Source organism: Bos javanicus, chromosome 23 (genome assembly GCF_032452875.1).
Source record: "Bos javanicus breed banteng chromosome 23, ARS-OSU_banteng_1.0, whole genome shotgun sequence".
Taxonomy (NCBI): Eukaryota; Metazoa; Chordata; class Mammalia; order Artiodactyla; family Bovidae; genus Bos; species Bos javanicus.
The window spans coordinates 27214274-27237009 of record NC_083890.1 but is presented as its reverse complement, the minus strand read 5'-3'; the positions used below and the strand labels follow the sequence as shown (position 1 = coordinate 27237009).

Below are 22736 nucleotides of genomic sequence, written 5' to 3'. Positions count from 1 at the left end.
GGGCCCAGCAGTGCGGGGGAGGCTGGCTGGCCCTGAGCCCAAAAGCGGGGCCAGGATTCCGAGTCAGCCATCTCGCTGGGAGGCCCCAGCCAGCTCCTGGCTGAGGGCAGGCATGTGGAAGGCTGGGAGGGGTCAGCCCCCTGTAAGGCTGGGGGCTTAGGAGGCTGCCACTCACCGGTGGTGCCATCAGCCGTGAGGGGGCCATGCCGCTTCTTGTTGGCAATCCCAAACAGAGTGAATCTGTACTTGTAGTCAGGGTCCAGCGGGGAGATAATGACCGAGCGCTCGGGCCCTTCCACAGGCACCACCTGTGGCCGGCCGGCCCTGTCCCTGTACTGGACCATGAAGGAGTCAAACTGGCCCTCAGGGACAGTCCAGGAGAGGTGCAGTGAGTCTGGGGTGGGATCAGTCACCCACAGCTTCCCCAGGCGGGGTGGAGTCACTGGGCTGGGATCAGTCTGAGACACTAGGAAGAGGAGGTGGGAGAGAAGGGAGGGACACGGGTCAAAAGAGAAGAAGAAATCCGTCTCTCCCCTAGGAATGCTGTGTGAGACTGTGCAGGCTGTTCACTGCACAAAGGTACGTGGTGAAGGCAGCGCGGACAGAGCACTCTGCTTGCCGAGCTGTGCACCCTGGCAAGCGGCTGTGCCCACCTAAAAGGACAGGCAGCTCATTTGACGTGGCATGAAAGCACTGTCTTAACTGCTGTTGTTTAGTTGCTAAGTCGTGTCTGACTCTTTGCCACCCCCTGGACTGTAGCCCGCCAGGCTCCCCTGTCCATGGAATTCTCCAGGCAAGAATACTGGAGTGGGTTGCCATGCCCTCCTCCAGGGGATCTTCCCAACCCAGGAATCGAACCTGAACCTCCTGCATTGGCAGGGAGATTCTTTACCGCTGAGTCACCAGGGAAGCCCGCTGTATGGACTAGTGCGGCCCTCACTTATTGTGCAGACTGGAGAGGGGCTTCAGAGAGAAGGAAGTGCAGTGAGCCCCTTCCACATCTCCACAGCCAGGGAAGTCTTCCAGGACAGCCTCCACTGCTTCCAGACCTAACAACTAGCTGATTTCCTCTCCAAGAGAGGGGTGCTTGGTCCTAGGAGCATTTTCTTGTGGGAGAGCCCCCCACAACTGTGCTCTGGGCCCCACTTTATCCGCTCCCACTCTCACTCCATCAGCTGTGCCCTCAAGATTTACGCAAACTCCTCCACTCAGCTGCATCGCCCTCCAGACTCCACCCTCCCTCTTCGCTCTCCACTCCAGCCCAGATTCCAGAGAGAGATGCTTGTACTCATGTCCTCACCTTCATCGCCCTCCCAACCCAGCCCTGCCCTCCACCAGCAGCTCCCACCAGGGTCAGTGGTGACCTCGCCGTTGCTAAGTCCTGTGGACACTCTGCAGCCCTGAGTCACTCGTACGGAATCTGACATGTCTGACCTCGCCCTTCATTTTGGCATTCCTCTCCCCAGTTCCCCCCTCAGGCTGCCCTGCAGATCCTGATCCTCTGTTCATGCCATGAGTGATGGCCACCTCCAGGTCCCAGGGGCCATGTCTCTCCTCCCTGCCTCCCCACCCTGGCTTCTGCCCACTGGGACATGCTCCATGCTCAGGCCTTTTCTCTGCTCTCCAGTCCCAGGAGGGCAGCGGGAGAGCGCTATGGCGCCTTCACTTTCTGCCCAAGTGGCCTTGCCCCTCTCTATGCCGCCCCTCTCCTCATTTGTGAAATGAGCATGCCTCACAAGGCTGCTTGTGAGGATTAAGTGTGATCATTCTCTTAGAACATCTTGAACACATCTGACACTTAAACGCTCGAAAGATGTCTGACTAAGTGTTGCTGCCCTGTTGCATTGTTCCTCACACCCGCTGTTCCTTGCCTCAGGGAACAGCACTGCCGGATCCAGAAGCGTGGGGTGCCTGGGCCTCCTTGCTCTCCTTCACCCCACCCAATCCCAGCCTCACTGCCACCATCCCTGCCAGGCCAGCATCCTCGTTTGCCGGTTCCTAACTCACTTCTCCAGCTGTCCTCTGAAGCAGCCTCAGAGCTATTTGTAAGATAAATATTGATTCGGGTCATTCTCCCACTTAAAGCACTTCAGAGGCCCCCTAGGGTCCTCAAATGGGGCCTAAGTGACTCAGTCACTGGAGATCAGTGAGACCAGTGTCCTCAGCCCCCAGGTGCCCTACCCTGCTATCCGGAGGAGAGACTTTGATTCCCTTACAGGGCCACTCTCACTCCTGCCTCACTCTCCACAGCTCCCTCTGTTGGCACTGCCCTCCTCAACCTCCCTGCCTGACCCACCACAATTTTCCCTTTAGGATTCAGCTCAGGGACCACCGCCTCCAGGAAGACTTCTGGGAGTTCCCAAAGCACTGGGGAGACCTCCATTAGGACCACGCAGAGGGCAGGGGCAGGGGCCTGGGTGACCCCTGTCACTCACAGATTTTGGCTTCAGCCACCAGGGGGCCGTGCCTCTTCTTGCCCACGAGCCCGTATAGGACAAATTTGTACTTGCGGCCGACGTCCAGGTTGGAGATGAGGGCTGAGCGCTGGGGCCCTTCTACAGGCACCACCTGGGGCCTGTCCCTGTCTTTGTACTGGATCACAAAGGAATCGAACTCGCCCTCAGGGACTGTCCAGTGCAGAAGCAGGGAGTCCGAGGTCACGTCTGTCACTGTCAGCTTGCCCAGGCGAGGTGGGGCCAAGGGTTTCCCAGGTTTCTCCCCATCCTTGTCTGGAGTTGGAGGAAGGGGGGCAAAAACAAAGCACGTGGGCTCAAGCACTGTCTCGTCCCTGCTCTCCGTCCCTCTCCTCTGCCCTCTGGCTCCCTCCATGCTGGACGGCTCCTTCCCTTGATGCCTCCATTCCCCGCCCTCAGTTCTCTGGGACCAGCCTTTCTAAGAAGGGCGGCATTTCTCCCCAACGTCTACTCTTGAGCCAGAGCTTCCGCTCTTCCCTGTGATAACTTCCTCCCCACTCACAAAGGTCCCAGGCCCTCTACACACGAACACTTTGAGGGAGTTTTGGGTCCCCTGAGGTTCTTCCTGAGAGTTTGGAACCATTGCTGCTTCAGAGCAGCCTGGAGATGCCTTAGTCCACCTGAATGTTTCTCTCCCTTGCCACTCTCTTCCTGGTGAGAGATCTGGAGTTGCAGGGAGAGCTGGCTACCCGAGTCCCATAAAGGGGGACCAGGAGAAACTGTGAATGCCAGGAGCCCCAGGCTCCTGCCCGGGTTCCACAAACCTCACCCATCTCCGAAGTCCCGAAGGCCGTGGAGTGCCCTCCCCAGGGAACCTCCACCCCTAGGAGAACTGGCTGATGGGACCATGGGGTGCTGCAGACCAGGCTTGCAGGGTAGGGGGACAACGTGTCCTAGTCTGTCCAGTGAGGGGATGGCAGGGGCTTGAGAGAAGGGAAAGGGAGGGGGCTGAAAGAGGAGGGGGCTGAGGATCAATATCCTCGGAGCCAGAGGCTTTCCCACACCCACCCTGAGAGACGCAGGGGGCGGAGAGGGGCAGAGGAGTGACCAGGAAGTGGGGGCGGGACACTTCTACACAAAGAAAGCTGCAAGTGGAGAGGCAGGGGCCAACAGTCTCTTTCCCTGAATCTTTGTCCCATGCTTTGACTTTTCTCCTCTCATCTATTTATCTGGAAGGACTCCCCTCTCCGATCCACCCTTTCGTTGTACTAAGACTTTCCCCATCCCTCTTGCCTCTGAGCCCTCAACTCCCTTTCTCTCCTTGTTTCTCCTACGTTCTCGACCCAAACACCAGCCCTGCCCTTCGGTCTTCATCCCACCCCTGAAGTCCTAATGGCCCAGCCCCTCCCCCAGCCTCAGGACACTGGACTTGAACAGAGTCCAGGATGTACCCATAATGCCTTGGTAGATGAGAGGGGCAGAGGGCTCGCCACTGGGAGGGATCCCACGAAGTGACAGCTCGTAGGGGGATTCGGGAGGGGGTGAGGGCACCAGAGCCTGACGGACATCCCCTGGCAGTAGCTCCTCATGGGCCCCTGGCCCTTCGGGCACCCGTAGGCGCAGCTGGAAGTGGGTAAAGGTGTCAGGCTGGGCGGTCCAGGCCACTCGGAGGCGCCCTGTCTTGTCTTTGCCCAGCACCCTCAACTCGGCCAGCTCCTGGGGGCGCTGCTGCAGGACAGGGGCCTGAGCCCCTTGAGTCGTTGAAGGGCCTGAGGGAGGAGGCTCATCAGTGGCCCCCAAGAGGCCTGAGAGGGAGGACCCTGGGAAGAGGCAGGGCGAGAAAAACAGGAGAGTCGAGTATGAGAGCCAGAAAGGAGACTGCAGTTCCCAGGTTCTGCTCTCTGGCTTCTAAGAGTCTTCAGACTTTCCCTTTGCCGCTCCTGGATCACCTCATTGTCCCAAACATCCACTATAGCCCTGCACAGACGGGCCTGCAGGTCATAAACAGAAGAACTAAGTCTGCCATCCCTCCTCCCACAAGGCTCCTAGCTCCCTTCCCATGGGAAACCCTCCCCACTGGGTGGAGGTCCTGGCTTCCATTAGTGCTGCAGTGAGAAGCCTGGAAGAAAGAAGACGGTGGTGTTAAGGAAGACTCAAGAGACAGTGGGCAGTCAGAAGAGAGAGAGGAGTGGACATCCAGCTCCGGTGACATCTGGGCCCTAGTGGGGAAGAAGAGGTCCATAACCCCTCCCCCCAACAGCCACAGGGCGCCCCCTCCCTGAGCCAGGATGCCGTTCCTGTGGGAGAGACAAGTGTGAACTGAGCCAGGAGGTCTGGAATGCCAGCCCAAGAAGCAGTGGCTTCACCTCTCACCTACCCATGCTGCCTAACGGTTTCAAGGCCACCCCCAAGCAGTTCCGATGCGTCTCTTTGAGGTTAGGGCCAAAGTGTGGAAAATAGTAACCACTGACCACAGTTGTCAGCTACCCTCACCACAGTGAGTCAGAGTGGGAAACCACTGGTTTCACGCCCTACCCCACCCAAACTGCTCCAGAGAATCTTTGCAGACACTGTCCCTCCCATCAAATGACCCTTCTATTGCCTAGAACAGGATTCCTGGCAGAAGTGTCCTAGGAACCCAAGTGAAAATCAGACAATTCCAAAGACCAGGTCTCAGCCTCCGGTATCCACCAGGACCCTGAGGGTGGAGGGGGTTTCCAGGGACACAGGAAGGTGTGGGGAACCCCCCGGAGCCTGAACCAGGGAGGGCTGGAAGGCAGAAGGGCACAGGTGGGGGAGTGGCAGCCTGAGCAGTGAGGCAGTGGGAGGCACTCATAGACTCCGATGGCAGGTGAGACCGGGCAGGGGGTGGGGGGTCGCGCGGCCCCACCCACGCTACCTGTGGTGGTGATGAAGGCGTAGGACTTGGAGGTCTGCCCTGCCCGCACCCCGTGGACCTCCACGTGGTAGGTGGTGCCGGGCTTGAGATCGGGCAGACTGACGGTGCGCGCGGTGCCCGGCACGGTCAGCTCCCCGGCGGGCCCCTCCGCGGGCGGCTGCGGCCGCCAGCGCAGCACCACGCGCTCGAAGTGGCCGCGGAGCCCGTCGAGCGACACGAGGAGCGCGCCGTCGGCGGAAGTGCCCAGCACCTCGGGCTTGGGGTGGCGGGGCGTCGCCACCCGGTCGACGCCTTCGGGCGAGAGGCCGTAGATGCCCTGGTTGGAGCTCCGCTTCCAGGTGCCCGAGTCGGGGCTGGCGGTGGGGTGGGGGCGACCGGGCGGGGGTGCAGGGGAGCGACGCCGCTGCAAGTATTCGTGGATGTGGTGCGCCACCGACGTGTAGGTCTGGTTGGCTCGCAGTGGGTAGCCGTGAGCCCGCAGGTGACGCTCCAGGTCCTGCACCGTGCCGCGGAAGCGGCCCAGCTCGGCGGTCAGGTTGCCCCACGCCCGCCGAGGGGGCTGGGGCGGGCTCGGCCGCGGCGGAGACTCCGCCTCACCCTGCTCCGCGGGCCGCGAGGGCCGAGGGGGCGGCGCCGGGCGCGCGGGCCGCGGGGGCCGCGGGGCTGGGGCCGGCCGGGGCCGGGGCTTGGGGGGCGGGGCTGGGGGGTGCGCCTCCGGGTAACTGTAGTGGCCTGGTGCTGCCGGGCGGAAAAAGGGGGAGGAGAGAGCCGGTCAGTGGCAGCACCCCCCATCACCAACCCCTGCACTCCCCCCACGGCAGCCCCGCCCGCGTCCCTCCCACCAGAGCCTGAGGCCTCTTTCCTGGGCCCCAGCCCCACCTGCAAAGAGAACCGAGAGAAGTTAGTGCCCCAGGACGCCCTCCCGCTTCGCCCTCCAAGCCCGCCACCGTTGGTGCCCTAGAAAGAAGAAATGAGCGGGTGGGGCACTGCGTCTGAAGGAGAGAAGGGGGCGTGGGAGGAGAGAACGCGAGCGACAGCGAGGTGGGCGTCCCTCTGTCACAGGAAAGGGAAAGAAAGATCCAGGCATCTGTTAAGAGACTTGGAGGGTTAGTGGAAAATTACTGCTGAGACCTAACTCCCCCAAACCCCAGTTCTAAAGTCAGCAGGCGCCTTGATCTCTAATCTCCCCCAGCTCCAGTCCCAGGAGACCTGACCACTGAGATGGAGCACAGGGCAGTCCCTGTGCCCAAGGTCAGATCAGAACCACCCCTATCTGGTTGGGCCGGATAGCATCTTTTATTTACTGCATCTCTCCATGAGGCTGCTCTTCCCAAACTCCAACCCACCGCCTGCCTACAGGACTCCAGGCACCTGAGAACTCCGTCTCCTCAGAGCCCCTGGTACAGAGGAAGGCCCCCAGAAGGTACTTTGGGACTGCCACACACCCTGTGCAGTGCATTCAGAGGAGCCTGTGTGCACTTCCCAAGGAAGTGGCTCCTGGGCTCAGAAACTTCCCCAGCCCTTGGCCAGCCGTACCTGTGTTGGCCCTGATGGAAGCTGGGTAGCTTACTGCCCGGCCCCGCTCGGCAGTGACGGTCACCACGTATTCTACACCTGGCATCAGGCCGGTCAGCAGCGTCCCGTCTGCCTCAGAGGGCACTTCCAGCCGCACCCTCTGGTTGCCAGCACTGACGTAGGACACCACAAACCGGTCCACTTCAGCCTGGGGGCGCAGCCAGTTGAGCTCCAGTGTGGTTGGTGTCACAGCCACCACGCGGAGGTCCTGGGGGCCGTCAATCACTAGCCAGGTCAGAGAGAGGAGGCATCAGGTGGGAGTCTGGTTCTCGGTTACCAGCTGTCCTGCTAAGAGCCTTGCCCCCAGCCAGTCCCTCCCCTCTGCCCTCTTGGAGGGCATATCCCAGCCCCCCCTTTTCAAATCCATTCTGCACCCATGACATCCCACCCTGCAACAGCCCCAGCTCTCACTGGTGGTGATGGTCTTGGAGGCAGGAGGGCCCCAGTTAGTCCCTCGAAGGGCACGGACAGTGACCTGGTACTCCTGACCAGGGGCTAATCCTCTCTGGTCATAGGCTGAGGCAGAGCTGGGCACCCGTGCTGTGAATGGGGGGCTCGCCCCCTCTGTCTGCAAGAGAGAAAATTCTGGGTGGATCAGAGCTGCCACTCACCCCTGCTGCTCAGTGCCCCTGATCCCTTCTTTCCCCAAGGTCTAGGCAGAGTCAGCATGAGATTGTGTAGAACTTGGCCCTTTACAGCTGGGGAGCATGGATGGTATCAGCAAACACATCTAGAACACCTACTCCGTGCCAGCTCCCGTTCAAGGCAATTTACATGTGAACTCACTCAATTCTCTTGAGAATCTAATGAGGTAGGTCAGATTATTCCCATTGGACAGATGAGGAAACTGATGTACAAAAGTATTTAGTGGTTTGCCCAAGGAGGCAGGGATTTAAACCCAGGCAGTGCGACCTCAGAGTCCCCTCTTATGGGGACTACCTTTTTTAAAAAAAATATTTATTTACTTATTTGACTGCTTTGGCTCTTAGTTGTGGAATGAGGACCTGGCCTTGAGGCATGTGGGATCTTAGTTCCCTGACCAGGGATTGAACCCAAGTCCCCTGCATTGGAAAGCAGATTCCTAATCACTGGATGACCAGGGAAGTCCCTGGGCACTGCCTTTTGAGCCTGTTCATCAGCTGTCTGTCAGAATTCTACCTGACACATGCCAGGACTCTCTTTCTGGCTTTCCTCCGGCAATCCTGACCCTCTGGGCATGAGGAGGCTTCTCATAAATCCGTTCCTGTCATAACAGGTGAAGCAGATGAGGGATACCACTTCAAGTCTCACTTCCTCCTTGAGGCAGCTGCCCCAGCCTGAGCCTTCCCCTAGAGACACCTGTTCCTGCCTGTGTAACTTGGGTGTGACCCACATCGTGACATTTCCTTTGAGGTATTTTCCTTGTCTTTTCAGCAGGGTTGTAGGCCCCTCAAAAACAAGGCCCACCTGCTCAGAGTTCCACAAATATGTTTCCTGAATTTGTACCTGGCATCATTCTGGGCCCTCGAGACACAAAAATAAGAGATATGATCCCTGTCTCCTCAGAGAGCTCATGCTCTAGTAGCTAAATGTGTGGCCACGTTTTACATTTTATTAGATCCTTAACCCAAATCTCTGTGTGTAGTCCATGCCTGTGAGAGAACAAACCCCATTTAAGTATACCTGTAAAGTGTTATGATTATTTGCAGGAACCCCACAGAAAATCTGCCAGCCCCTGCTCCAGGCAGGGTCTCCTGGAGTGCCAGCCTCTGGGGAAACAGGAGGAATGGACGTCTGGGAACAGCTCAGCATTTCGCTGGGCCATCTAGCTAGAACAGCTAATAAGGACGCTCTGTTCTGCTTTGCTATGTTGGCTGTGATGGGGACACCTCCATTCAGCCAAGTAGGATTGGAAATTTCAAAAGGTACTCTCCTAAACCAAGAGAACTGCGAGGAAATCAACACAGTAAATACTAAAGTATAAAACCAGATGAAGGGCCACGTAGAGACTTCTGGGTTGAGGATGAAGTGAAGCTTTGTTAGAGTTTTCTTGGCTGAAAAGGTTTTCTGGGCATGCAGGATCTTCATCTCTCTCTTACTCACTGCCCTAGAATATCCCAGCCTGGGAGGCCTTGGATGGGTGTCTACTCAAGGCCTTATGAGGCCTTTATCCTTCCCCAAACCTTCTCTCTCTCTCCCTTTACTCCCCCAACCCACCACCACCAACACACACACCCATACCCCTTGAGTGCTTCCTGATGATGTCCGGTCCTTCCAGGGAGACAAGCCTATCCCTAGGGTACCTTCTCCCTTCAGGTCACCTACATGAACCTTTTAGACACTTTGAGATCCATCTGGGAACAATCCCCTGAGAAGTTATACTGCCAGTCTAACCCACATCTTTCAGCACCACCTGTCTGGTCTGAGGCTGGCTCTCTAACCAGAGGCTGGCAGCTGATTCGGCCCCTTCATGATGGTTTGGCTGTTTCACTGATGTCCTTGGCAAGTTTCTAACTCTATTCTCGATATTAACCTCATGGCCCCACGTGGAGGGCTCCACCTTGGCTGGCCCCTGGAGCTCACCTCACCCTCATCCTCTTTTTCAGACCAGACCCGAACACAAACTTTTCTGAGGCTGCAAGTTCCTGTGTCCCAATGAAAATGTGACATAGCCCCAGTTTCCAGTCTGTGGAATACATTCAAACTGGAAACACCTGGATGTCTTTCTGTTCGGGGGTTCACCTCCCTCAGTTTCTTCAAGCTTTGTCTCACATTCATAGAAGACCTTGCCTTTTGCAAAACAGCAGCATTCCTTGAACAAAAGAGCAGTGGTCCTTGGACTTGGGGTACATGAGAATCACCTGGGGGTATGTTATGATGCAGGTTACCGGGCTCTTCCCCCTACAGCTTCTCATTCAGCAGATTGGGGGGCAGAGTCTGACAGTTTGCATGGCTAATGCTCCAGGTGATGCTAATACTGCAGGTCCAGGGAGCACACTTTCAGAACCGCTGAGCGTAGCCGTGCCACGTATGCAGGGAAAAGAGGAATGTTCCTCTTCTGTGTTTTGAAAATCATTCCAATAACTAGGTGTGTCCCTTGGCCAGGAATAGCAGAGTTTGAGTTTTGAGAGAAAAGTGTTTCTGGAAAAGGGAAAAGGATAAGGTAGAGAGAGAGGCTTCTAGGAAGATGGCAGTGGCCAGAGGGATAGCCAGCTACTGAACGCACTCTGTGCCAACAGAAATGGATACAGAGTGCTGGCCAAAGGCAAGAGACACAATCCCAGAGGCCAGCCACAAAAAAGCGTAGAAAACATAGTCAGAGGGCCAGCGGCACAGGCTGATGTGGAGGCCAAGGGAGGTGTCTGGGGACCAATTTTACGGGAGCATTTTCCACACCCAGGATCAGGGAGAACCTAAAATGTGTTGGAGGCCCATACCCAGTGCAAAGCAGATGAGCTGAGAGCATGGCCAAGCTGGACACAGGCTAGCTGGATCCCCCCGGGCCCCACAAAGAGGGAGAAAGCCCAGGGCTCCTCCTGGGAGATTGTGCCTCTGGAGAACACCAAGGATGAGGTCATATTTACTAAGAGCAGGAGATGCTGTTGCCCTTTAAGCTCCTTCTAGCTCAAATGTTTATTTCAATTCTTTCCCTAAAGTTTCTTAGGGAAATTTCTCTTAAAAGTCCAACCCTCTCAAGATTGAAACTATGTAAATAATATACACGCAGAAGAGAGTGGGAGAAACACTTTAAAATGTTAACAGTACTTGTTTCAGTGTGAAACAGCCAAGAATTATTTGTTTTTTTCCCTAGTCGCCAAATTCTTGTCTTGTGATTAAATTATTTTTATAACTGAAAAACAAATTTTTAATGGAAAAAAAAAATCCAGGCTCCCTTGGTTGTGCAGCAAAGTAGGGATTTCTGCCTCTGCTTCTACCAGAGGGTAAGGAGAGATTAAAACATGATGGGGCCTGGGTTTGAGGTGATAATATTGATAAGGAGACTTAGAATGACTAGGCCAGTTGGGGTGGGGATGACAGCCAGCACCTCAGAGCTATCCCTTCTGTCCTGGAGGCTTCCTAAGTTTAAGCCCTGGAACTTACTTATTTTTCCAGAGTCCTGACTGGGGAGAGATTAGAGTAACATGGCCTACCCACCTATGGCATTTGTGGAATGATGCAGGAAAACATATTTGAATGGGAGAAATGTCAGATGATTTGCAACTAGGAGACCAAACACACCATAAAAATCCAATCTGCATGAAGGGAGATCTCTAATGAGAGGCCACAAACTTTGTCCTTAGGGTGCCCCCAAATATTTTAAGAGTGAGTTGGAAGGAGATAGAGAAATGAGGCTTTGCAATGTACTGATGACTTGGAGGCTAGGGAACTAGTTCACAGAATCAAATTATTACAACAGCCTAGACAGCTTGGCCCAAACCAAAAAATGATAACACTGAACAGAGCCAAATACAAAGGCTTATATTTAGATTTAAAAGGGGGTATGTAGTTGAATGTCTTTTTTCCTTGTTTATATCTTCTAAAGTATCTACACTGAGCTTATATGACTTTTATAATAAAAAGTTACTTTAAAAATCAAATGTGATCAAAATAACTGACAGTTTGTGTGACCACACGTTCATATATGTCAACTCTGAGAAAAGTAGCTGGATATCCAGAGTCAGCCAGGTGAGTGACTGGATTCCTTTCTGCCCCTGTAACTGGGGGGAAGAGGCACATGCAAAAAGGAGGAGGCATTAGAGGAAGAAAACAAGAAATGAAGGATTCAGAGGACAAAGCCTCAAGGAAATAGGGAGAAGAAACCAGTGGGTTTGGCCTGGAGGGAATGAATGGTGATGTGATGGTGTGTTCATTTGCTTCAGTGCTGTCCGACTCTCTGCGACCTCATGGACCATAGACCGCCAGGCTCTTCTGTCCATGGAATTTTCCAGGCAAGAATTCTGGAGTGGGTTGCCACGCCCTTCTCCAAGGGATCTTCCTGACCCAGAGATGAAACTCGCATCTCCTGCATTGGCAGGCGTTTTCTTTACTACTGAGCCACCAGACAAGCCCAAAGTGATGGCTGATGTCTCCAAATATCTGAAAGTCCGTGGTGTAAGACGAAGGGAAAGAAAAAACACATTCCAATGCTGGTGAAGGCCCAGCTGGGGCCACTGAATGGATGTATGAATGGGGCAACTTTGGATTCAGCAACAACAGAAAGAAGTGACTTCAGTAATGAGCAAAAATGGAGTCAGCAGGCAGCCTTAGGAAGTACTGAGCTCAAGGTCACCAGAAGAGTTCCAGCAGCAGTGGGCCTATGATGCAAAGGCCTTCTGCACCCAGTGTGGGCAGAATGAGAAGGTCTTTAGCACAGCTTCAGGAATCAGCTACCCGGACTCAACCACTGATTACCTGGAACTCCTTTTGAGATGAGCGCCCCCACCACCAGCCCCACTCACTCAGCCCCCTCTTGGAGCTTGGCTCTCACCGTTGGGATGAACTGGATTTCATAGGCATCCACATTGCCAGGAGCCCGGGTCCACTCTGTCCGAACCGTCGTCTCCTCCAGCAGGTGCATCCTCATGCCCTCGATGGCCGGCACCTCTGCTCAGGAGAGTGGGATGTGAGAAGCTGCTTAGCCCAAGGGAGCTCCCCATCCCTACCCCAACTCTCACAGGCTCTTCGTACTCAGGGTCACATTAAGAGATCCAGCCAAGTTCCCAGTCCTCTCTGGGGGGAGAGCGGGGTGGTGAGGAAAAGCCAGCAGTGGCCTGAACAAGCCTTGGTTTGCTTCACTGCCCTCCATCTCCAGGAACCAAAATCTCCCAAAAAGTACCTGAAGAGGGCCCCTGGATCTGCTCATCAGAGATCTTACAGCAGGTCCCGCCTGCAGGCATCCCCCCCACCCCCCACTCCACCCGCTGTGGTTCTGCAGCCCTGGTGGACCCTGGCCCTCAGGCTCACTGCCCCACCGCCCACCCCAATATATGACCACCCCCATCACCCTGCCTCCAAGTCCGGGGGCTCCTCCGCCTCAGACTCAGGCTTTCTCATGGGGCTCCAGTTTTCCAGCCCCAGACCCAGCACACTGAGGCAGGCTGTCGGCTCACCTTCCCCGCAGTCCTCCCCTGCATAGCCGTCTTGGCAGACGCAGCTGCCCTCACGACACTCTCCCCGGCCGCGGCAGTCCCCAGGGCACGTCTGGATGGCACAGTCGGGCCCCCGGAAGCCCTCGACGCAGACACACTGGCCTGCGCTGCACAGTTCCCGTGGCCCGCAGCCCCCGGGGCAGGCGCTGGCAGGAGGCTCTTCCTGCCCACAGTCCTCGCCGCTGTAGCCCACGTGGCACACGCACACACCCTGCACACAGCGACCACGGCCCCGGCAGTCGGCCGGGCAGGTGCGGGTGGCGCAGGAGGGGCCTGTGTAGCCCGAGTCGCACACGCAGCGCCCGTTCTCGCAGCGGCCGCGCCGGTGACAGTTGGAGGGGCAGACACGGAGGCCGCAGTCCTCGCCCGCGAAGCCCTCCCAACAGGTGCACACACCGTCCTGGCACACGCCGCGCTGGTTGCAGTCGCGCGGGCACCGTCTCACACCGCAGTCCTCACCCTCGTAGCCGTCGTCGCACACGCAGCGCCCCTCCAGGCACTGGCCGCGGCCTTGGCAACCCCTGGGGCAGCTGCGCTTGCCGCAGTCTTCGCCCTCGTAGCCCACGTCGCACGAGCACACGCCATCTTCGCAGCGGCCGCGACCGCGACAGTCCCCGGGACACCGACGGCTCCCGCAGTCCTCTCCTGCGAAGCCCGGGTTGCACACGCAGCGGCCGTCTACGCAGCGCCCGCGCCCGCGACAGTCGCCAGGGCAGGCACGCGTACCGCAGTCCCGGCCTGTGTACCCGGGCCAACACACGCAGCGGCCACTCTCGCAACGGCCCCGGCCGCGACAGTCCCCGGGACAGCTGCGCACGCCGCAGTCCTCGCCACTGTAGCCCGCGTGGCACACGCATACGCCGTTCTCGCAGCGCCCGCGGCCCCGACAGTCGCGCGGGCAGGCGCGCGCGCCGCAGTCGGGCCCCGAGTACCCGGGCCAGCACACGCAGCGGCCGTCCTCGCAGCGGCCCCTTTGGTTGCAGTCGCTCGGGCAGCTGCGCACGCCGCAGTCGTCCCCGCTGTACCCTGGGTCGCAGATGCATTCGCCATCCTCGCAACGCCCTCGGCCCCGACAGTCGCGGGGACAGGTCCGCGTGCTGCAGTCCTCGCCCGCGTACCCGGGCCAGCACACGCAGCGGCCGTCCACACAGCGCCCGCCCTCGCCACAGTCCCACGGGCAGGTCCGCGAGCCGCAGTCGTCGCCAGTGTAGCCCGGGTCACAGACGCAGCGCCCGTCCTCGCAGCGCCCCTTCTGGCTGCAGCCTCGGGGACAGCTCCTCACCCCACAGTCGTCGCCAGTGTAACCGGGGTTGCACACGCAGCGCCCATTCTCGCAGCGTCCTCTCTGGCTACAGTCTCGGGGACAGCTCCTCACCCCACAGTCCTCGCCACTGTAGCCTGGATTGCACACGCAGCGCCCGTCCTCGCAGCGTCCCCTTTGGCTGCAGCCGCGAGGGCAGGAGCGCACACTGCAGTCGTCCCCAGAGAAGCCCGAGCGGCACACGCACACACCCTGCACGCAGCGCCCGCGGCCGTGGCAGTCCCCGGGGCAGGAGGGCCAGCTACAACTAGGCCCTGTGTAGCCGGGGAAGCACACGCAGCGACCACGGACGCAGCGACCCTGATCATTGCAGTCATCTGGGCAGGAACCGGGGGCAGAGGGTGGTGAGGAGGGGGGTCCCTCTGCACCTTCGGGATCTGAGCAGGTGGGCCCACCCCAGCCTGGCTCGCAAGAGCAGGCACAGCGGCTCAGGTCAAACACGCCATGGAGACTGCAGAGGCTTCGAATGTCAGTCTGGCCTGGAGTAGGAGTGAGAGTTGGGTCTCAGTCTCTCTGGGGAGGAGAGGGTTAGCCTGTGTAGTGCTGCCCTGAGTCAGCTTCTCCATCAGGGAAGCCTCATTTCCTAAGGCCATCTCAGTTTCCAGCTGCAACTTATCACCCAGGGCCCTAACATTCACTGGGGAGGGCTGACATCTAGTCACATGGCTCCTCTCTCAGAGCCGTGCCCTGGGCTGCACTCACCACTTGCAAAGAGGAGGCGGGGTGCCTTTTTCTAATTCACACCAAGGTCCTCTAGTGATGCCCACCCAATCCTAACCACTTCCCTTCTTTTCCATGCTCCTCCCTGTGATCTTCGGCTCACCTGTGCCAGCCTGGGCAGCCGGAGGACAACACCCACCAGTGCACTGTTCCTTGAGCCCCTTCACCAGCTCTTCCAGGATCTCCAATCGGACCCTCAGGGCCTGCACCTCTGAAGCAGGGACAGGGGGCTCAGTGCCTGGGGGACAGCCACAGCCAGCTGAAGGGGGCAGGTTAATGCGGTGGGTGAACACCACCTGCTTCTCCCCTCCTTCCACGGTGTGCTCGTAGAGCCGAGAAGAAGGGCCTCCCCCTTCTGGCTGCACTGTACGGCCCCCAGGCTGGGGAGGGGGCCGTGGGGCTGGGAGTGTCATGTTGGAACGTGGAGAGAAAGGGCCTGCTGTGACAGTGCCCAGCAGCATCAGAAGGGCCAGGTTGGAGGTTAGGGAACATTGGGTGGGCATCTTCCCGGAGGCTGTGGGGAGAGAGGGCACATATAAGAGCAGACTCACAGAGCAGACAAGATGAATATCCCCTTCCCCAACACACACACCCACAGTCCCACCACCCACAACTCATCTACCCGACTCACATATTTGCAAAATTCCACATTCAGCTCAATCCAATCACACACCCTCCCTGGGCAGATCTGTCTCTACCTTGCTTTCTTATGTCATTTGGTCACCCTGCTCCCCCACTCCTTATTTTATTTATTTTTTTACTGTTCCATCCACACTGGTCTTTTTTGTTTGTTCCACAGACACTACAAGCTTACATTAGCCTAAGGGCCTTTGCACTACATGTTTTCTCTGTCTGGGGTGCTCTTCACTCAGCTCTTAGAGGTTGGCTCCTTCCTGTTTAAATCTTAACTCACATGTCATCAACTCCCAGAAGTCTTCCTTGGTGCCCGATTGGAGCAGTCTTTCATCACACTTCATCAGTGTCCTGCTTATGTTCTTCATGCCATTTACGGCTGCCTGAATTATCTGTTTGTGAGCTACTTGTTTGTTATCTTTCCCTCACCACCAGAATGTGAATTCCATAAGAACAGGGACTTCATCTGTCCTGGTATTGCTGCATGCTTGTGCCTGGCACACGGGATGGGCACTATACAACACAGTTTTTGGTGTTTTTGTGTGTGTGTGTGTGGCCATTCTGCACAACTTACGGGATTTTAATTCCCTGGTCAGGGATTGAACCCAGGCCCTCAGCAGTGAAAGTGCAGAGTCCTAACACTGAACCACCAGGGAATTCCCTATCCAACACATTTTTGTTGAATGGGTCAGCAGATGAATATAAAAGACTAATCCTTCCATAAGCAACTGGATCCCAGCTCCTAGTATCATTTTAGAAACCTTAAGGTATAGATTAGCCTCTCCTTCTTTCATTCAGCCCCTCACTCTCAACTAGATTCTTCCCATTATCTTTTCATATAAGCTCAAAAAGCTCGTTTTCTTTAAAAAAAAAAAAATCCTCTTCCTCAGGACTTACATTACCAAATATCAAAATTTATTATGAAGGTGCAAGCATAGAGCACAGAACAGAAACAGACCCACACATATGTGGTCACCTGATTAATGAAAAAGAGGCCCCCTACAATTAAAAGGAGAATAAATTGTGATAAATGGTCCTGGATTAGTTGAAGATCCACATGGGAAAAAATCTATCTCTACCCTACGTCCACATACAGAAATTAATTTGGAATGAGTATATAGATCTAATTGTGAAAGGTAAAGCAATATCTTTCACAAAATGTCTTAGAGGAAAAAACTATAGGAGAAAACCTTTATGACCATGAAATAAACAAAGATTTCTTAAAACCTAACCACAAAATTTACCATAAAAAATTTCACACAAAACTAAACCACAAAAAAGATATTGATACATTCAGTTCAGTTCAGTCGCTCAGTCGTGTCCGACTCTTTGCGACCCCATGAACCACAGCACGCCAGGCCTCCCTGTCCATCACCAACTCCTGGAGTCTACCCAAACCCATGTCCATCGAGTTGGTGATGCTATCCAACCATCTCATCCTCTGTCGTCCCCTTCTCCTCCTGCCCTCAATCTTTCCCAGCATCAGGATCTTTTCCAATGAGTCAGCTCTTCTCATCAGGTGGCCAAAGTTTAGGAGTTTCAGCTTCAACATCTTGGACCACATTAAATCGATAACTTCTGGTCATCAAAGGACATCACTAAGGGCTTCCCTGGTGGCTCAGTAGTAAAGAATCCACCTGCCAATGCAGGAGACATGACTTCGCGCCCTGGTCCAGGAAGATCCCACATGCCTCAGAGCATCTAAGCTCCTGCATCACAACTACTGAGCCTGCGCCCTAGAGCCCACGTTCTACAACAAGAGAAGCTACCGAAATGAGAAACGCACACACCACAACCGGAGAGTAGCCCCCACTCGCTGCAACCAGAGAAAAGCCCACACAGCAACGAAGACCCAGCACTCCCCCAAATAAATATAATTATAAAAATTATACAGTGAAGAGAAAAAGAAGGCAAGCCACAGAATGGGAGAAAATATGTGAGAAATGTCAGGATATATATATATATATATATATGTATTATATATGGTGGGGAGATTGGGAGACAGTGCTTGATAGTTGAGAGAGGATAAAAATCTAAAGAATTCCTTCAGAACAAAAACAAACAAAAGGCAGGTGCCAGTTTTTTAATTTGCAAAAAAAAAAAAAGTCTCTCTAGCAAAGAATATATCCAAAGGTCCAATAAATATATGAAAAATAAACATATGCATGTGTAGAACAAAACCAGTAATCAGGGAAATGAAAATTAAAACAAGCGGATGCCATCAAATATCCACCAGAATGGCTAAAACTAAAAGGGCTGTTGATGCTCAATATTGGCAAGAAAGTGAGGCTACTGGGACTCTCTTTTATTGCAAGCAGGGGCAGAAATTAGTGCAGCCACTTTGGAAAACTGATAGGCAGTTGCTACTAAGGCATACAGCCTATAACTTGGCAGTTACACTTCTTGGTAAATACCCAACAGAAACGACTGCACGTATCCTCCAAAAGACATGACTGCATGTATCCTCTAAAAGATGAGTACAGGAATGTTTATGGGATTTTTTTCATATGAGCCTGAACTGGAAGCACCTCAAGTGTCCATTAATAGTAGAATGGATAAATAAATTGGGGCATAGTCATACAATGGGATACTCCCCAGCAATGAAAAAACATCCTTCTGGGACTTGCTGGGTGATCCAGTGCTCAGGACTGGATTCAATGCCAGGCCCTGGGTTCAAGCCCTGGTAGGGGAAGATCTGCAAGCTGTGCAGTATAGCCAAAAAGCAAACAAACTCCCCACCCCCACCCCGCCAAAAAAAAAAAAAACATTCTTGTTACACACAGCAACATGGACAAAATTTGACACACATAATGCTAAGCAAAAGAAACAAGACACCAAAAAATAACATTGTAAATGATGCTATTCATATGAAGTTCAAAAATAAACAGAACTAATAGAAGACAGGATAGAATTACTAGAAATATTTTGCACCTTTAACTGGGTGGTTAAACAAAGGTATGTATAATCAAAAATTAATTGAGCTATACACTTATGTGCATTTCACTATATGCACAAAATATACTTAATATACAAAAATATACCTTAAAAAAAATTCCCCAACCTCACACTCCCTCCAGCCACCACATATTTCTCTTCTCTACTTCATGGCCATAGTTGTCAAAAGAGTTATCTGGACTTGTTGTTCCTATCTCACATATCCCATGCATGTCTCAACCAGCTCCCATCTGACTTCTTTCAGTCTACCAAATAGCCCTCCCTGAGGTCTCCCAATGATCTGTGTCACAAAATCTAAAAGACATTTGTCTTCACCTTGATCTCTCTCAAAATCACTGGACACTGATGACCACGTCTTCCATTTTAGAGCATTCTGTATCTGTGCTGGCAATAAGGTAGATAGGAGAGATCACTGGCTCTTAACACTTAAAATGTGGCTAGAGGGACTGAAGCACCAAACTTTCTTTAGTATTTTTAACAGCTCCCCAGGGGATTGCAGTGTGTAGCCAGAACTGTGACCTACTTGGGGTAGTCATCCACTTAGGTACCTCATCCAGATCCAAGACTTTAATTTCCAAACTATATCCCAAAGTATAAACTATCTCCTCTTAACTCCAAGCAATATAGCTATCCTTCTATTTGGCATCTCCTCTTGGGCACCTCAGACTCAACACATCTAAAACAGAACTCAACGTTCATCCCTCCTGAACCCTATCCCTTTTCAGTGTTCTCTACTGCAGCTCATGGTCCCATAGTTACTCAGCTTCACAAGCCAGAAACCCAACAGCTCACTCAACACCACCATATTTCATCATATCAACCCATATTTTATTGTAAATGTCTTTTTAATTTGCGTATGTTTCTCCCTCTAAGCATCATTATAGTCCAAGCTACTATCTACCTTTTGCTTAACAACTGTGATTGCCTCCTAGCCAGTCCCTCTGCTTCTATTCTTGCTTCTTAAAAATCTTGCAAAGGCAAATAGAATGTCCCTCGACCCCAAAAAACTTTTCAGTGGCTCCCTTCTGAATAGTCTTCAAATACTGAGAGACAGTCCTGCACCATCCGGCCCCTGCTGACCTCTCCCACCTCATCCCCCGTAAGACTTCCCTCCCTCTCTCCATTCCAGTCCCACCAGCCTTATGTCTCCCACATTCTTCCCAGCCCCAGACCTTTGTATCTGTGGTTCCCTCTATGGAATGTTCTTCCCTTTTCTCTTGGCTTCCTCATCATTCAGGTCTCAACCCCCCATCTCCTCCTCAGGAAATCTTTCCTGTCCAGGTCAGCTCCCTTATTATATGATATTACAGGATCATGTAACTCCCATTTGCAGCATTTATAATAATTTATATTCACATATTTATTTGTGGGATTATTTTATTACTTTCTTGCCCACACTCAACATTGCTCACTAGACTGTAAGGTCCATGGAGGCAGACATAGCACTTGGTTTTTTGTTTTGCTTTGGCTGCTGTATCCTTACATCTGGCACATAGTAAGTGCTCAAAAAATATTTACTGACTATATAAATATTTAGTCAATTTACATAGTTCAAGTTAAGCCCAGGGCTAGCACAGGGCTGGAGCCAAGGACAGGACCAAGGTCAGGGCTAGGACCACGGACAGCTATCTGGGGCAGCTGTTCACCAGGGAGCAGGCCATGTGTAGATCCTGGCAGGACTGCATAGAACAAGCCCATTGGAAAACCATTTGGCACAACTGACCAAATCCACTAGAGCTGTGTGCAAGCCCTATGACCTGGCAGCTCCACTCCGAGGGGTCTACCCACTACAGCAGTACTTCTCGTAATAGCCGCAGACTGGGAACTACCCAAATGTCTCACATGAGTAGAATGGATTAAATAACACGTGGTTTGTTCACACAGTGGAATATAATAAAGCAAAGAGAACAAAGTATAACTATATGCAATAACACGAATGGGTCTCACTAATATAGGGTGGAGCAAAAGAAGTCACAAAGAAGAACTTGCTGAAACATTGTTTCATAAACATTCTGTTTGTGACATTTGAGTCTAGACCATGTGAACTGTCAATCAGTAGAGTTGCAAATCAGAAATGTGGCACTCTCGGGGGAATGGGGACCAAGAAAGGGCATGGTGGGGAAATTCTGGGGTGCTAAGAACGCCCTGTTTATTGATCTGAGTGCTGGTCACCCAGTTGTATTCGTGGAATCCACTGAGGCAAGAACTGGGGGGCACAGGGAGACGAGGATTAGAGAAGAAAGGTAGTGGGGTGATGGGAGGAACCAGGAGAGGGGGCCTCGGTAACAGAGATGCGTGGAGGGTTCAGGCGAAGGGTTAAGGAGCGGTGTTAGCAGGTGCCCAGTTCTTCCAGACCAGAGAGGCTGGAGAGGGAAGGAGAGTAGGGTGAGTGATGGGAATGCTGACTGAGGAGGAGGATTAGGGGCTGTGACCAGTGCCTCCCACAACACACACACATTTCCTGGCTTCCTATGCTTAAAATTCTCCTCTGAGTCTGAGAAAAAGGAGTTTCCAGGGCGACCAGCCATCACACTCCACCACCATCCCACCAGAGATGGAAGAGGAGCGGGCAACAGGAGCAGAGCATTTCCACACTGAGAGGCACCCTGCCCCACAAAGCCCAGCAGAAAGCCTGGCAAGCAGAGAGCTGCCCTTCCCTCAGCCCCTCTCTCAGCTTGGAGTGTAGCCCTGGGTGTGAACTGGGCTCTGACTTACCTTCAAATTCTGTTGCCCTGTGTCTAAGGTTGCGCACATCTCCAGGTGCACACACACACAAATACACATACACATACAAATGTACTCACATGTGCTTATCCACAAACACAAATATGAACACATTTCTTGTATCTGTCCATCCTAAGTCGCTTCAGTCCTGTCCAACTCTTTGCAACCCTATGTATTGTGGCCTGTCAGGCTCCTCTGTCTTTGGGATTCTCCAGGCAAGAATACTGGAGTGGGTTGCCATGCTCTCCTCCAGGGGATCTTCCCAACCCAGGGATTGAACCCGTGTCTCTTACATCTCTTACATTGGCAGATGGGGTTTTTTTACCACTAGCACCACCTGGGAACTATACATATACTTATACTCATCCAAAGAAGCTTGCATCTTTGCAGGCACACATATTTGAGTATGTGCAGGGGTTTCCCAGCAGTAAAGAACCCATCTGCCAATGCAGGAAACTTGGGTTTGATCCCTGCCTGGGTTGAGAAGAGCCCCTGGAGTAGGAAATGGTAACCCACTCCAGTATTCTTGCCTGGGAAATCCGATGGAGAGAAGCCTGGTGGGCTACAGTCCATGGGGTCACAAAAGAGACACAACTTAACTACTAAACAACAACAACAACAAGGCCATACACACACAAACTCCTCTTCACATTTCCTCCACATCCAGTCATTGAGCGATGTCTAAAAAAGCTGATTTCTCATTGGCTCAGAGGGCAGTTGTGTGAGTCAAAGAACTTAGTTGGAGTGAGGGGAACCACACAGGAGACCCTTCTCCAGAGGAGGCAGAGGTTACAGGGTGCTCCACATCCCTGGGGCTTGGGAGGAGCTGCCAGTCCCCCTCCCTCAACAATCGAATCCTGCACCTCTTCCCCACTTGGTGGGAGCAGGGGGAGGGTCTCTGCAGCAGGAAGAAGCAGGAAAGTAGTGAAGCTGGTCTGAGAGGAGAGGCACGAGAGGAGAGGCCCCCACGGGCCACACCCCCAGAACCTCCCTCCCAAGCCCCTCTCCCCTCGAGTCTCCACCGCCAGCCTAGCTCCCTATTCCCGTTTCTTGAAAGAATCGCGGTCTTCTCTCAGCACCAGGAAAGCAGGATACTTGGTTGTCCCTTATGTTTCCTCTCATCGCCCGCCCTCCCGCGGCGTTAGGGGTGCCTGTGCGCAGCGAGAAAGGAGGGGAGCACGGGCCTCCCCCTCTTGGCACCCTCCCCATAGTCGGAGGGCTGGCAGGGATGGGGCATCGTCCCAAGCGATGACTCAGCGCGCAGGGTATTCATGTGGTAGCCAAGTTTGACACTTCGCTCATCAGGGACTGTAGGTCCCAGGAGCTAGGGAGAGGGGCTGGCCTCCTGCAGGGATGTTCCAGAGGTG

The 22736-nt window shown here is 53.9% G+C and overlaps 1 protein-coding gene across 5 annotated transcripts in view; it reads right to left on the bottom strand.

Annotated features, from left to right (window-relative positions):
• TNXB (tenascin XB) overlaps positions 1-22736 on the bottom strand; it is a 56268-nt gene that overhangs the window by 32053 nt on the left and 1479 nt on the right. For 3 of the 5 annotated variants that reach the window (XM_061398512.1, XM_061398513.1, XM_061398516.1), the window contains exons 2-10: positions 15161-15571; positions 12978-14816; positions 12356-12471; positions 7300-7456; positions 6850-7113; positions 5314-6051; positions 3866-4234; positions 2436-2729; positions 176-466 (exon numbers count right to left, since the gene is read on the bottom strand). In XM_061398512.1, the coding sequence (XP_061254496.1) occupies positions 176-466; positions 2436-2729; positions 3866-4234; positions 5314-6051; positions 6850-7113; positions 7300-7456; positions 12356-12471; positions 12978-14816; positions 15161-15560 (4468 nt within the window). In that variant the 5' untranslated portion in view covers positions 15561-15571. The remainder of the gene's footprint in view (positions 1-175; positions 467-2435; positions 2730-3865; positions 4235-5313; positions 6052-6849; positions 7114-7299; positions 7457-12355; positions 12472-12977; positions 14817-15160; positions 15572-22736) is intronic. The other 2 variants (XM_061398514.1, XM_061398515.1) reach the window with 2 other exon arrangements.